Consider the following 16,144-nt stretch of genomic DNA (forward strand, 5'->3'; position numbering starts at 1 on the left):
AAAATGGACAAAGCAATTGTCAGCCAACCTGTCATTTTTGAAAACAAAGATGGAGTTTTGTTTTGTGTTAACAGTGCAGGTCAACAGGTTTTCAAAAAGGAGGTGTCTTGTTTGTTTATTAGACTTCTTCCAAGATCCAGCCACAACAGGGCATAAGAACAGATTTTCTTTTGACAAATCTAACACAACCCCACAACAGGGCAGATCAAGGCTTGGTCAATCGGCAGTACTTCTGAGTTTGAGAAGCAGTCAGTGGAGGATCTTACAGAGTAGTATAGGACAGCCAGACAATTTTTCTTGCTCTATCATAACCAGAACTGGCGCATTTGGCAAATACTTCAGATTTCTGTGTTAAGCTGGACTCTGTGTCCCAGCTGAAGCTCATATAGAGTGACCTGACTTTCCTGGTGAGTATTAATTATAATTTCTTACACTTACATAGAGCTTTTTTGAACACTCCACTAAGCTGATGGAGACTCTCCTCCACCACCATGTGCAGCCCCCACCTGGATGATGCAGCGGTAACCGAAGTGTACCAGTATGCTCACCACATACCAGCTATCAGTGGGGAGGAGAACAGAGTGATGAAGCCAGTTCAGAGATGGGGATTATTAGGAAGCCATGATTGGTAGGTCAGGGGGAAATTTGGTCAGGATGTCAGGGCAACACCCTTACTCTTTTTGAGAATTTTAATTTTAATGACCACCGAGATTCAGGACCTCAGTTTTATTCATCTGTCTCAGGACGGCATCTTTTTACAGTATAGTGTCCTCTTCGCTGTACTGGGGCATTAGGAAGATAAGATAAGATCACTGTTTTAGCCATATACAATTTCTTGCATTAGGAATTTGTCTTTTCGCATATCTCAGCTTGCTCTCCATGAGACATACAGGCACACAGACAGGGAGAGAGAAGCCTGAGGTCAGTGCACAGGGTCAGCCATTTATATGGCGCCCCTGGAGCAGCTGGGGTTAAGGGCCTTGCTCAGGGGCCCGACAGAGTAGGATTCCTCTGCCAGCCGTGGGATTTGAACCGGCAGATCCTTAGGTGCAGATCCTTAGCCATAGTGCCACCACTCCGCCCAACAGACAGGACTCACACAGATTGCTGGGTGAGTGCCCCCTACTGGTCTCACTAACACCTCTTCCAGCAGGACCCTTTCCCAGTAGGTCTCCCATCCAGGCACTGAACAAGCCCACCCCTGCTGTGGTTTAGTGGGCTGCCAGCTGTGAGTTTCTGGGTGATCTAGCTGCTGACCGATCAGTAGATGGAAGGAAACAAATTCTGCTTCCCAGTACAAGATCAATGGCGCCAGTAACAGTAACAATGGCATGACCTAGCGAGAGTGCTGCACGGCCAGAAACCAAGGCGTGACTCAGAGAGAGATGATCAAGCCAGACCGGGAGAACATGACAGGCTGTGGGAAAGCCCAGTGTGACAGAGGTGTGGAGATGAAGGGTAAGAAGTCAGGACGATGCTTGCCCACAGTGACATGAGGAGGTCCAGTGTCAGAGTCAGGACAAGCAAGCCAGCTTCCCCCAAAAGCAGATGACAGAAGGAGACCAGCTAAGAGAAAGGTTCCTTTTTAGTTCAACACGTCCAGGAAAGGCACCTGCTTTTATCAGTCCAGGTGATTACCACATCTGCTGTGTGGGTGTGGAAGATGGACAGCTCTTGTCTGTGCTGGCACAGGTGAAGTGAGCACAGCTGCTGTCCCTCTTGCGAATTTGAGACTTATGGTGCAGGCAGGGGTTGAAAGGCCAGGGACTGTACAGAGTCTACAAATTGTCCCTCATGTAAGCAGACCAAGGACAGAACAGTCAAAATCTAGACTCGAAGCCTGCACTTCCCTCACAGACTTCGTTTTTGCGTGGCCTCTTACCTTAATAAAATCGGTTTTAAATGCTCATAGATCCTCACATATGCTTTGGTAAATTTGTTTCCAACTCTAGGAGTTAGATCTTGTTTTCAACGCTGGTATTCTTCATTTTCATTTGGGACCTCTTTGATTGTAAGGAATAAAACTCACATTTGAGCGTTCACAGCTTAATTTTCTCTTGCGAAACGAATCGTTTTTCTTTATTTGTCGCGTTGGAGGGCGGTAGGACAAAACACAATGGCAGGGTAGCCCTTTTAAGAGCTGTTTTGACTCTACACGTGCTTCGCTTGCAATGACTGAGCCACACAAACACAGCGGAGACTCGGATCTACTCGACCGAGAGTAACCCTGCCTCCTCAGCGCAGTGTACAGAGAGCGCTATAAAAACAGCTAAAGGTTAAAAACGGCAGTTTCACAGACCGAGACCGCACGGTTCACAGCGCAGAGAGAAGATACAACAAAAAGGAATCTTTTGCTTCGTTTACTTTAAAGGATTTAGCATTTATGCATAAAGACACATAAAGACTGCGCGAGATAATAGGTAAGTGTCGATTTTTTTAAAAAAAATCGTTATGTCATTTGTGGCTTTGGCATGTTATGGCATGTACTGTATCAAAAGTTTAGCTCTAACTTTTATTTTTATGACGGCATATTTGTAATCCCACGTTTGTATCGGTGTTTCAGTACAATCCACATTCTTGTCTTTTGAAAATGTGAATGCAAAATTACATTATATTCAGAAGAAACGATGAGCTGTCTTTTCTTTGTTTTAGATACAAAGGTTTTTCTTTTTGCTAATAATTTTATCCATTGGTGATCGTCAATTAACAATCTTTACGTGTTAAATTTCTCTGTCTTTGCGAAAGTAGCCCTGTTTTGTTATATTGCTAAAAGTGGTCGCCTTTGTTAGGAAGTGTTTTTGACGGGACACTTTGTAGTGTTCTTTTTTCATAGCCACGCATCTGCCGCTATCGGAGACTAGCAGCACTGTAGAGAAATGACCGACAGTAACCTCTCTGCTGTGAAACACAGCTGATGCGAGTTCTTAAGCAAGACTTTTTTTTCCGCGATGTTAATTTAGAAACACGAAAAAGTACGATAAATACCGATCTCCACTAGCCTTGTGATGTTTATTTCCTTTTGTTTTTATTGTTTTACCGAAAATGAAGAAAACAAATATACAAGTGCCTGAGGGAAATCTTGTGTGGAAATCTGGTTTTAGGGATTTGAAATTTTAGCACTAGGGATAATAAGTGCAAAATGGTGAGGTAATTTTTTTTTTGGAAAAACGATTGTTTGCACCACGGATACGGTACTGAACGCATGAAAGATTAACTGAATTTTATTGATTTCATGTAAAAGCAAATCGATTTATTATAATTCGATGAAAAGCAATATACGATTAAAAACAAACAAACCACGATTAAGCAAAAACATATATAAAATAACGGAGCCAAAGCTGTCATTCTAATTGAGATAAACAAGAAATACCTCTAAATATGAAAGAGTAAAATAGTTGTTTTTTGCGACGCTAGGGGCGCTATAGACATACTCATTTTCACAAAACGTGGTTGCAGATTATGCAGCGATGTTCCGTGATCGCGTTACCCTCAACAGTACCAACGGACGATAAAATGGATGGATATACAACTGAAATCTCAGAACAGTACACAGTAGTTTTCCGATATGTATCAATATTCTTTTAATTAATACAACAGCGCAAAAAGTATTTTAACAGGTAATTCGATTAACTTCAATTTGGGAGGGGGGGGGGTAAATTAAAATTAAAATTAAAGTTAATTGTATCTTAGTGCTGTTTGAACAAAAATAAAACATGATATTAACTGAAGTTAAGCAAATTCTGTTTCTCTTTTGATCAATTTCATATTATTTCTGGTTCTCATCAATGGGCCATTTTCAATAAAGGAGCACAATTAAGGGATGGCAACAGTGGTGCAGTGATTAGCATTGTGGCCTTACAGTACTGGGGCCCTGGGTTCGATTATGAACTTGGGCAGCTATCTGCACAGAGTTTGTATGTTCCTTCTGGGTACTCCTGTTTCCTCCCACGGTCCAAAGACATACTGGTAGGTTGATTAACTTCTGGGAAACTGGGAAGCGTGTCCGTTTACCCTGCAGTGGATTGGTCTCCTGTCCAGGGGGTACCCTGCCTTGCACCTGTTGCTTGCTGGTGTAGGCTCTGGCTCCGGCTCCTCTGCAGCCCTGAATTGGATGAGGCAGTTAGACAATGGATGGGTCTGTGGAAGAACAATTAATAGTATTTCTTTTTGTATGTATTTCTGTTTATGTAAGAACTTAGGGCTATAGTTAATCAACTGTGCTCAGTGTTTACTGGTTATCCGAGGACTTGCAGAATGTCCATATTTCAAAATGAAGAAAGGTTTTGAGGTTTAACTTCTGTAGCACAATAAGTAGAGATCTTTTGATGGAACAGTAAGTAGGCAACTTTTAGATTAAGAATACTGTAGTGCATCTCTTTCTCTTTGGTAGTGAAGTAAACCTTGAATATACTGTATAAAGTTTGAATATGTGCTTAAATATAAGCTACACGCAAAGTTTCCTAATTTATTGAACATTTCCACTACTTTTCTTCATAAAAACTGTAGCAGATTGCCCTGACTTTTATAAACCCTCTATTTGTACAAGTTAGGTGGTCAGGAATCAGATGTACACTTAATAAAAGACTGAAAATATTTTTTTAATTAAAATCCTGATTGTTCCAGTCTATGTTTGCAATTTTAAATTGTCACTTTCTTAATCAAGTGAAACATTGAGTTAATTTACTGTACAGAATGGCCTTAGAGAGATATTGAGAATAATAGTGTGGCACCAATCCATAAAAGGGTGACAGAACTAAGCAAAGTAGCCTAATTATAGGCCAAAAAGTCTCACCTCTGTTACTGTACACATAATGTAATGGAAACTATAATTAGCAGATGAACAGAGGATTGTTAGTATATCAGTACAGTCCTACTGGAAGTCAATGTGGATTTAGAAAATGAAGGCCTTGCTTAATAAACATGTTAAGAGTTGTTGTAGCGAGCAACAACACTATTTTGTATAGAGTATACAATACTAGTGAATGGTATATTTAGGTTTTCAGAAGGCTTCTGATAAAGTTCCTCACAGAAGACTAATAGTTTAGCAGAGATCGCAAATAAGGGATGAATACTCAAATTGGGGTGCAGTCATTAGTGCAGTACAGCTGGGGTCTGTACAAGGACCTCTGTTATTGTTCATTTATATAAACGATTTAGACTTTTGTATTGTTAGTAAAAAAGCTCAAGTTCATGTCCATCCTTCCAATTTGTGCTTTATCCAATTCAGGATCACTTGGAGACTATCCCAGCAAGCAATGGGTGCAAGGCAGGATCAAGTTCACTTATGAAACCAAAATAGAGGGATTAGCAATAACAGTAGAAGTTGTAAATGAAATTCTTTTTATGAAGACCCCCCTTCACCTTTATTGCAAACTCTCTATAGTAAATATGTCTGAAATGCATAGAGGTACTTAAAGACTTTCGTGTATAGTGTTCGAAATCTATTCCAAAACTCATAATAGCTAAATTCTGATGACATTAAGATATCAAAATGCTGCTCGTGAACAAAGCGAAGAAAACCCTTCTTATTCCATGTTTGTTCTGTGAATTATGTACCTTAGTAAGTTTGCTTATTAAGTTTTAATAGGTTCGCCGACTGTAAGAGAAATCCCCAATTTTTATTCTGAGACACAATTCTTGAATTTGTATATGTATGTTTTACTTACAGTAAGGCTGTGGCTATTCATTTGATAAAGAAGAGATCGCCTCGGTTTCGGAATGCCAAATTCACTTTTAGAACTTTTTCAGCTCCCCTCAATTCCTTCTCTTTTGGTAGCAGGTCCTTCATAATTGGTGCAGTTGCGGCAATATCAGATAACTGAGAGCACTTTGATCAGAACCTTTGAACTATGTGTTGGCCGGATTTCATTCTCTATAGCTTCGTTCCCCTGTGCTTGCTTTCAGTCGAGCGCCGGAGTCTGTGAGCTGGAACTCCTGAGGAAAGATGTCCGTCTTTACTCAGCTGGGTTTGCTCCTGTGGAAGAACTTCACCTACAGAAGAAGGCAAACAGTAAGACTGTCTTATCTGGCCCTGTAATCATTTTCCTTGCTTGTGTGTGCTTGGAACCTACTGCTCATAGCTATTACCGTGTATGATGATGAGATCATGTCATGCCATCACAATTCCTGGTCTTCCTGCAGGAGTGAGTATTCTGTTTTGACACGAGAGAAAAGCAAAGAAGAAGCAGATGGAGAGAAAAGGCGGCACATTTACAAGTGCAGCAGGGTTAAGAAAATTGAAAATCAAGCACACCGAGAGGAATAGCCCACATACTGTAGCATACTGTAGGAGTGAATAAAATATATTTCATGCTACGCTGGCAGGGCACACAATCATCTTTTCTTGCACAGCCTTCTGCAGTCTGTAATGCAAAAAAGGCCCATTTGAACCCAGTTGTGTGCTTTAACTGTAATTAGTGGGCCTATGATTTGCATATTTAGAGTTTTAGATATTTGATCACATTCAGTGTACATTGAAACAACTGTTTTCTGAAGGAAGAATTTTAAGCTTCAGACAATAATAAAAGGCTTGGTTATGAGTTTATTTAACATGGAGGAAGATAAAAACGTATTTTTTATGAAAAACAAGTATCAGTTCTTTTAAATGGAAAACAGACTCAATTGTGTAACTTAGTTTTGAATATTCTTTGAAAAAGAGGACATTCTGAAAGTTGAATGATTACAGTTTTTAAAATTGGGCAACTTTAGGCTGTCTTCCAAATTGTATTGTGAAAGTACTGCTTTTAAAAAAGGGATTCTTAAAATTTGTATTGATCTCGCCAGTGCTGATTTAAAGTTCAGGCATTGGGTTGAAATGCTTGAATTTGAAGTGCCTCTTTGAGACGTTAATTCTGTGGCTTGGGACAATAAGGACTGTGTTTCGCTGTGAGGAGAGCCAGTTTTTCAGCTACTGTCTTCTGGCAGAGATGACACACAAAAGGCAAGATCTTTGCAATGTCTGTTTCTCAAGCTTGAGCAGCAGTGCAATGTAGAAGCTGTAAGAAAATGAGTTCTGCATGAACAAATAGCTGTGAATTGTGTTAGATAACACAGCTACGCGTGCTACAGTATAGCTCAGATGGCACATCCCTGGCTAAATCAAGTACTCACAGTTTACAGTTAGGTTAGCCAGGAAAGGTGAAATGGGATAAAATCTTGTTTCAATAGATCCAAAGTTTTTCTTTGTGTCTGACCATTTGTTTTCACTATGCACTTCAGAGAACATGCAAATGAAAAAAGGCAGCTCGGGGCAAAGGAAGATAGAGAAAACATGGAGTGATATTACCAGTATTTCACCCGCACGGTTCTCTTTCCTGTTTTTAGGAAATGTCTGTTGAAAGCAAACATTATTCTGGGAAGTAGTTTAAATGTTAGAGTCTTCATTTATTCAAGTAGCCCTGATAATTGCAGATAATACTGAAGAAATAAATCAGATAATACTGAAAAAATATTTTTAACATAAAATGTATTGAGCATTGATTTGCCAGCATCTATAACAGTAAAACAAAATTTTCAGTTTCCTAAACTCTCGCATTAGCTGAATTGCAATTTCATTGTGTGATACTGATTACATACCATCGCACAAGTGAACCAGCTCTGACTGGAGCTGAAACGCCCAGTTACAGAGCTGCAGCCATTATAAGCAATTACGGTCTGGACAGCCTTAATCACCTGTAAATATTTAAATTTTTAACCAGATTTTCTATTTTCTGGAGTGAGGTTACGGAACCACTTGTATCATTCCCTCAAGCTACAGAACGTTTTATTTTAATGATGTTTCATTAAAAACTACAGTTTGTTTGCTTTTTAGAATAAGAGCCTCGCACTAGGAAGTACTTTGTACTACACCCAGGAAATTCAAGATGTTATTCTTGATAGTGTCTCAAAATTATATAGAAGTGCAAGAAATGGAAAGCTACTTGACACTATATGAAATAAAGTACCGTACACATATATAATCCTGAAAGTGAATATGATTAAAATGAAGTTTAATTTTAAAACCATAGTTTCTCAGATTTTCTGTATGTAATCAACTCATTTCCGTGCTTTATAATATTGGGCATCTTTTACAAAATAATATGAAAAATTTTCAGGCAACATTTCTTGTTATGATTAAGTAATGAAAGTTCGATTAACATTGTAGAAGCAGTTTGTGGCTAAAAAATCCTTTTGAGAACATCAAATGATTGGCCTTTTCACAAAACCGGTGAAGCTGGCCTTGCTTTCTTTCTGCTTGCTTGTGGTGGACCGATGTTATTGCCTGACAAGGAGATGCAGCTAATGAACAAATTCAAACCATTTTCACATTTCTAAATGCATAAGGGCCTGCGGACTTTCCCATGGTCGTGAAGTGAGGTGATTCACATCAGAGCTCACATCTTTTGAAACCAGCCTCTCACCAGTGATGTGCTAGTAGCTGGCCATATTTGACCAAATTAAACTATTGCTTAATTTGTGTGCTTTAGATTTGTTTTAAGACATGGATCATGATTATTTGTTGTTAAAGACTCTGGCATGCATTGTTAACAAATGCCTCTGATAAAAAAGAGCAAATTGAGTCATTGGTAATTTTCTTCTTAAATGTGTGACATTGGAAAACTGTGCCGTAGCTGACCAATGATTGACATCATCAGCTCTTGAAAGCTTTTTAATTGTTCAAACAAAGCCTACGACTGAAACTCAGACTTTTTTCACTGAGGCTTGTGAAAAAAAGCCAGTATTATGCTCTGCAGCTTTACAGTGTTGATCTCTCTTGTTTTGTTCTCAGCTCCAGCTTCTGATCGAGATAGCCTGGCCGCTCTTCATCTTTTTCATCTTGATATCTGTGAGGCTGTCGTACCCTCCGTATGAGCAACATGAATGTAAGTACAGAAGATCCTTTATGGACAACGCTAGCGACACTAGCAAGGTCATGGCAAACACCATTGGACTGATACTCTCATAACTGCAGTTCCCAAGCCACACTAGTCTCAGCTGCACTTCAGTTTGACCTTTTTTAGATCACCATAACGCCTATGACCGTGCGAGACAAAAATAAATTAAGAAGGGTAAAAAACTTAAGATGTTTCTGTGTTTTTTGGTATGAGAGTAATAACTGTGTTGGACGGGCATGTGCCCTCTTGTTCACTTCACACAACAGAAACCAGGATAAGAGCTGGTCTTGTGAGATGGTGTAGCTCTTAGAGCAGGAGGTTCCCACCTGCCTTAAGTTTAATAAGAAAATACAAGTATTTTGTCTTCACTCCCCGATGGTTGGCTACACTCTATATGATCCCGTAAATAAAAGTTAGCGTATGTATTCTCACTGTAAAATGGTGCATGCATTCATAAAAATGTTCTAGACTCATATGTTTTTTTCTTTTAAAATTTTGTTTAAATGCTGGGAATGATGTATTTCAGATGGCCAGCGTATTTCTTTAGTTTTTTCTGCTGTAGATACTATATGTAGAGCTCTAGTGAACTATTTCACTAGTAATGTCTGGGTCTTAGATTCCAGAGCAAAAATATTACAAATGGGTCTTTTCTGTTTAAAAGTTTTCACTGTGTTATTATCTGCCTGTGGTATGAATAAAATCTTTAAGCAATGCAAGAATACGTTTTTTTTATACTTTATTGAGGAAGGTTCTATTATTTTTCGAAGGCAACAGGCCAAAATCCGGAAAACCTGCCCAGAGGAAAGAGAATGATAGGAACGTTTTCTAAGATTTTAGTCTGGCTCACTGTTTTTTCCATTTATTCTGCCCCCATAATCCAACACATTCCAAATCTTTTGTAAAGTAAAAGAAAAACATGGATTCATGGTCTCTTTTTCGACACCTATGTTATCTCCTGTTAGATTTGCACCTTATGAGCACCTTGTGCAAAATGGTAAAAATCTCGAGCCATTGCCAGAATACACAATCAGCATTTATGTAAAATTTGACTGCGAGCAGGAATCCCCGATTAAGTCTCACTTGCCTTTTCCAGGAGTGTTATTTGTAATGATTTTATGATTTTAATTGCCTTCCTTATCTGTTAGTTCAAGTTGGCTGGAAGTAATTGCAATCTGTGGTGTTGGAGAGGCTGATGCTGTTCATAAACGTCTATCAGGTGGACTTTTGTAACAGGTCAGGATGCCCCAGTTACAGCTGCTGTTATCAAGACACGCATTTGGGATGACATTCTCAGAAAGCACCAACCTTTACCACCCAGAAGCTAAAATCGTGACGACAGACCAGTGTTCCATTTTCTGTATAAAACAAACAATCCTGCTAGGGTTAGAGAAAAGTCCAGTTACCACAGTTTTTTTCTCATTCATTATAATACAAGGCCACAGCACTTACAGCCAAGGGATCACGTAACGGGTCTGCCTGGATGTGTGCCGAAATAAATACAGTAAATGCAGTAGTCTTACCACCACAGGTTCACAGTTTTGGTAACAAGGTTTTAATCACTGATTATACGTAAGCACCCTTAAATTTTAATCACCGGTTATATGTAATTATCCTGTATCCTTGTAATAATCTCTAAGTTGAAAAATATACCTGTCTTCCACAGTGGTTTTCACTGTGACTGGTAATGTGAGCTCCTTCCTTTGGCATTACAGACACAAGAGTTGGGAAAAACAGTCATTCACACAAAGTGGTGAATATTATTCACTTGAAAAGTTTTATGAAGGCTATTTAATTGGAATGTAGAAAATGAATTGACAATGGTAGTAAAACTTTAAAATGTGCTTAGGGGGCAACAAAAGCAACAGTACTTTGTGAGAGTGCAGTCATACTGTGATCAGTTCTGTGTCCTCTTAATGAAATACAAAGTTGTGCAGTAAAATATCAATACTGATATTGATACTGAACATGTTTAGAAGGGATGCGAATAGTCTATTTTATAAAAGGATGGGAGCTAACTAAAAGCATTCAGAAGCAAATTGTTTTATGAAATCATAAAAAATACAAAAAATGTAGGAGATTTAGATCTAAGTTCTGAGACGTTTGTTCAAAGAAAGGTCTTGTAGTAGCAGGTTGTAGCTTACTGTGCGTGTGGAACCGATGCTGGCTTTAGTGCCTGTGGCCCATTGAAGAGAACATATTCTTTGAAATGAAGGATTATCTTCAGTTAAAGACTGAATTTACAAGTCCGACAGGTGAATCATCTTGTCACAAAGCCAGTTTAATACTGACCCTGTGTAGCGGAGCTAGTGTGGTGATGTCAGCGCCCTCACTGCGCGTAGCAGGGACCTCAGCTGCCTGGGCTGAGGGAGGTCTCCTTTAGCTCACGCGGTTGGTGCCCTGTTGCGTTACGCCGGAGACCCGGGTTCTGGCCCTAGGTGTGGGGGACGGAACGGGCGGCGGGGGGGCACGACCCTGCGTGGAACCATGACTATCACACCTGCAGGTAGCATGTGTGTTCTTCCTCTTTGTCCATGTCTGATGTACAATATTTACCTTCCATTATCATGAAGAACATTGGGTGATGAAAGGCATCCCAAATTCAGATTCATTCAAGCCATTCACCATTCCTCATGCAAAGGGAAAGTGATACACAAACTAGTACATTGTTCAGTGGTTCTGCTTAAAATCCTAGTTTAGAAGTAAGACAGGATTTATGTAATCTGTTGTGAAGCTGACATGTGAATATGGACATGTTGCAACTTGTTTGTCTCTCAGACAAACAGGTCTCGTGAGCTGGGATGAGGTTGTTCTTTGTGCAAAATACCTACTCTGTTCTCTTCATGCGTGTATCCTTGAACTGATTTCAGTGTTTTCAAATCTTCTTTATGCCATAAATTGACGCACACAGACCTTTTAATTTTTTTCAATCGTCTGGGACAAAGAAGATGACTTTCTTCACTGCCTGGTGTGTCTTGGATATGTTGATTCTTTGGCTGCATGAAAGAAACATCTGTTTATCATGGTGTGGTTTTTTATGGCTTTTGGCCAAAATATTTGGCATTAGCATGTTAACTGAATGTACGTCCATCTATAATGAGAAAGCTCCTTATTCTTAACCTCATCTTTTTTAGAGCCTTTATATACACATACTGTTTATACACACATGGACAATTTAGACACACCAGTTGACCGAGCAAGCGCTTATTTAGAAGGTGGGAAGAAACAGGAGCATCAGAAGAAAGCACTCAGTTGTGGGGATATCATGCAAGCTTCATATACTGTAGAAGGTGCCTTAGACCAGAGAACGCCCCGACACACGTTTATATTTTATGAAGCTTTAGTAATGAGCTGCAGATTACATGTTTATCTTTCTTAGCCAAAGACAGATATCTTTGTCTTTTATGAGGTAAAATCTGCAAACTCCTGGCTAAATGATTTATCTTATCAGTCTTATTGAGCACAGCATAACTGGCAGTCTAAAGTTAACTGATAATAGTGCTGCTTTTTGACTTGTCATACAAATGATTGCAGGGTTTGAGAAGGAAAGCAGCCTAGTGCAAGGGTCATGTTCTATGCTGAGACAACCATTTTGGAGTGATTTTATTAAAACATATTATTTTGGACGATATTTGTTCTGCCAAGTTATATCCACTTCAGTAGAAATTCAACTTTTTTTTTACGTCAGTCTATTTAGCTGCATACCCATGGATAATCAATGGAATTTGTCAACTTGATAAAGTTGACAAATTTTACAGAGTGTTTTCAAAGAAGAAAAAATCAAAGGACATTTCTGTGATATTAATCTTGAAAAAAACATTCTGATCTTTTATGAATCTGTATGTCCAAAAGCCTTAAGAGAGGTTTATAGCTCCCTTTTCACAGCTTTTTAGTGAAAGCCCAACAATAAAGTGTTATTGACAATTAACTATAGTCTTGAGTAAGATATCTCACAGAAATCTATTAATTTAATCTCTGTCTAAATTAAAAAAAAACAAGCACAACTGAGTGACTAATGGTATATTATGCCTCTATCCTATTTAATTTCAAGCTGTCATGTGACATGAGTTGTTCGGAGTTCACTTCTGCTTTCTGTGCAGAAATTGTATCTTTCTGGTTTGAAACTGACGCTGTAGAAAAGACAGCTGGTTGAGAAAGTTTTTGAAGCCGATTCCCAGACACTGTGTCGGAAAAGCACATCGGAACGTAGCAGCAGGAGAAGTTGTCCTGCGCTTCCTCTCATTCTGCTTCAGGCAGACCTTGCAAACAGCCCTTCAGTTTTGGACTGGCTTTTCAGCTCAGAAAATAACAAGCAGCTTAAGCCGGAAGAGCAATGGGGAATTGAAGACAATGTATAAGATGTAGGATAAGCAATGAGTCAGAGCTGAATAACAGGAGAAGTGCAAAAGATGGAAACGAATCTTTGTAATAAGTGTGATGGTTTGTAACTGCACGTGCATTAGCAAGCTAATTCTTGCTGTGTGAAGATCACATTTTGTTACAATGTATGCAATTTTCAGCATGCTTATTTATTTATTACTCTCTAATTAGGTTATATATTTTCATTCACTTTCTTGAGAGTTTGTAATTAAGGACCACTGCGATTTCTGAATAATTTCTAAATACCTATAGAATATTACCTAAATATCTAATAACTAACTCTATAGAGATTTATACAGATAGAATAATATTCAACCCTAAGGCTTCCTCCCTCTATTGTCCATAAAAAATATTTTGGGACCAACAAAAACCTGCACATTTCTAGCATTATTATCACAAAACGACAAAATATGTGTTTTTCTGACTAGAGCGATAAAATGATGCAGACAGGTCCTGGATCTTTGAAATAAAGAGAATTACAATTGACAAATCTCTTTTTGATTTATAAAGCCTGGAACAGTAACCTAGAGGCCTTGCAGTCATAACACTGATATGTACAGTATTGGTAGTTCCTAATGCTTTTCTTACTTGTAGGTAAAAGAGAAAACCATTGTGGTAAGAAGCTCTGTCAATATTGTACTATGTATAAGTGCAGTCTTGAGTATCGCGGGGTTCTGTATTCATGTAGACAGGTTGTTCAGGTTTGTGCTCTGCTTCGTTTTTTGTAGGTCACTTTCCAAACAAAGCTATGCCCTCTGCTGGGACGCTGCCATGGGTTCAAGGGATCATCTGCAATGCCAACAATCCCTGTTTCCGCTACCCTACGCCAGGAGAATCCCCTGGAGTTGTGGGCAATTTCAACAAGTCCATGTGAGTTCGTCTGCCAACTTTCAACTGTGCTTGGCGAAATTCGGGGGGCCACGTGGCAATTTTTCATTTAAAGCTTGTCAGAGCATGGAAGGAGATCAGGGCAATCCATGTGCATGTCATCAGATTGTCCAAAAAGTGTCCTTTGAAATGGGAAAAGACAAATGTCTGATTAATTTGTTTGTAGAACTTGAAAATATCTATCTGAAAATTGACTTCCAAAGGGAGCTTTTTGGCAGAAATTCAGGAGGAAGGTCAGATCCTGATCTCATCCACTTCTGCTTTCCTGTGTATACATATCTTCCTCCTAAACTTCCCTTTGCGCATTTTTCTGGCATCTCTCTCGTCACCTGATATACACCCTTTCAGCAGCTCCCTCGCTCATTCCCTCAGCCAGGCCAGTTACACCAAACGACCTCCAATACATTCTGTCTCTGGATCACACGTATTCAAATCTGACCAAACTACTGAATGAGTATTTGTGTTCCAGAGGCTTGAGGACATTTAAGAAGTACAGTTACAATGTAGAAGTATTTTTTAAATAGATATTGTTTTTGTAATTACAACGGGGTATCCTGACACCCAGAGTTAAGTTTGCAGTTCATTTACTGTTCTCACTGTGTTGCCTTTTTTGTGTTTTCCATAGTATCTCTCGCCTGTTTTTGGATGCCAAGAAAATCCTCTTGTACAGTCAGAATGACAAAAGCCTGAGTGGATTCAAGGACCTCATTCAAGCCCTGAAGAACATGCAGAAGTCTAACTCAGGTACATGGAGGCTGTTTACCTCAATTAGGAGATACTTTGAGAGAAGAGTGCAAGTACTGATCCGAGTCTGGTATGTTTTAGGAACTAGTTCTGTATGCACTATTCATCTACAACTACATGGGATTGTAAGAAAGGTAACATGTATTTACAGTGTCCAGAGTGCTTCAGCAAAATTGTAGTCTTGGCAGTATGTGTTCATTTTGCTCACCTTAATAGTTGACCGCAGTCAACAGGTTTTTTATAGAGAAGATCACATATCATTTTGAGCGACGTTAAGATTACACTGTAGTTCTTGGAGCCACACATTTAGAAACAAAGCTTTAAGAACACATTGAAATAGAAATAAATGATTTCACATCTGCCAAAATAAACAGTTCAATGTGGAACAATGCTTCTCTGAAGCATTGATTTCTCTGCACTTTGTGTCTGAGCTTAAATGGCATATAGACAGAAGCAGTTCAGTGAGGCTGTGTGCTCATCCTCAGGTGAATTCAGATGACTGGGGAAATTAGGATACACAGTATAAATTGTGGATTTTCATAATCAGCTCTCTAGTAGTCCTGCATCTGCTAGCAGGGCAGCAAGCTGGTCTAGCAGCTCCAGACAGGCTAGGGAGGTGACTAGAATATTTAGTGCAAAGATAAATTACAGGAAGGCATTCCAGCACACCCTTCATAACAGGATACAGATCTTAACTGAACTAAGAGTGCTGCAGAAGTTCTCTTTAGTTTGCATTCTGAAGAGACTAACTCTTTTTTCTCAACTTTCACAATTTTCTGATTGCTGCTTTATAGGTGATACTGTATATAGGTGCTTCATAAGTGCAAAATTTCCACAATTTATTTTGAAATCCTTACATTGAAAGGAGGTTGTGCCTATATTTACTCCTAATTTCGTTGTCTTTCAAAATCCATTTTATGCTGATGAATCTACAGTAACTGGAAATATGGTTATGAGCTATTGTGCTCCAATATATAATATAATCTCACCTGCCTTCTAGTCATGAATACTTGGATTATGGTAATTTACTACAGTATATCATGATTTAAATACTGTATCTATGCAGTATGTTCATTTAATATTTTATGGAGAAAATTACTTTTTAAAAGCTGATAATTCAGTAAAGAATTTTTAGAGTCCTTGATTGTATCAGAATTAAGGTACACAATATTAGTAGGTTCTGAACAGTGCTAACATCCCTATGTTTAAGTAGAAATCTAAAATATTTTTTAAATTAATATATTCTTTTAAGTATTTTTTTC

The 16,144-nt window shown here is 38.8% G+C and overlaps 1 protein-coding gene across 1 annotated transcript in view; it reads left to right on the forward strand.

Moving 5' to 3' along the window:
* Positions 1–2,285: 2,285 nt before the first annotated feature.
* The window catches only part of LOC148840970 (phospholipid-transporting ATPase ABCA1-like), a 55,457-nt gene continuing 41,598 nt past the window's right edge, over positions 2,286–16,144 (forward strand). Inside the window, exons 1-5 of the mRNA XM_088936504.1 lie at positions 2,286–2,420; positions 5,905–6,010; positions 8,768–8,861; positions 13,979–14,120; positions 14,764–14,882. Of these exons, the coding sequence (XP_088792630.1) occupies positions 5,945–6,010; positions 8,768–8,861; positions 13,979–14,120; positions 14,764–14,882 (421 nt within the window). The 5' untranslated portion in view covers positions 2,286–2,420; positions 5,905–5,944. The remainder of the gene's footprint in view (positions 2,421–5,904; positions 6,011–8,767; positions 8,862–13,978; positions 14,121–14,763; positions 14,883–16,144) is intronic.

The sequence above is a fragment of the Atractosteus spatula genome, chromosome 1, assembly GCF_055471065.1.
Source record: "Atractosteus spatula isolate fAtrSpa1 chromosome 1, fAtrSpa1.hap1, whole genome shotgun sequence".
In the NCBI taxonomy this organism is placed as follows: Eukaryota; Metazoa; Chordata; class Actinopteri; order Semionotiformes; family Lepisosteidae; genus Atractosteus; species Atractosteus spatula.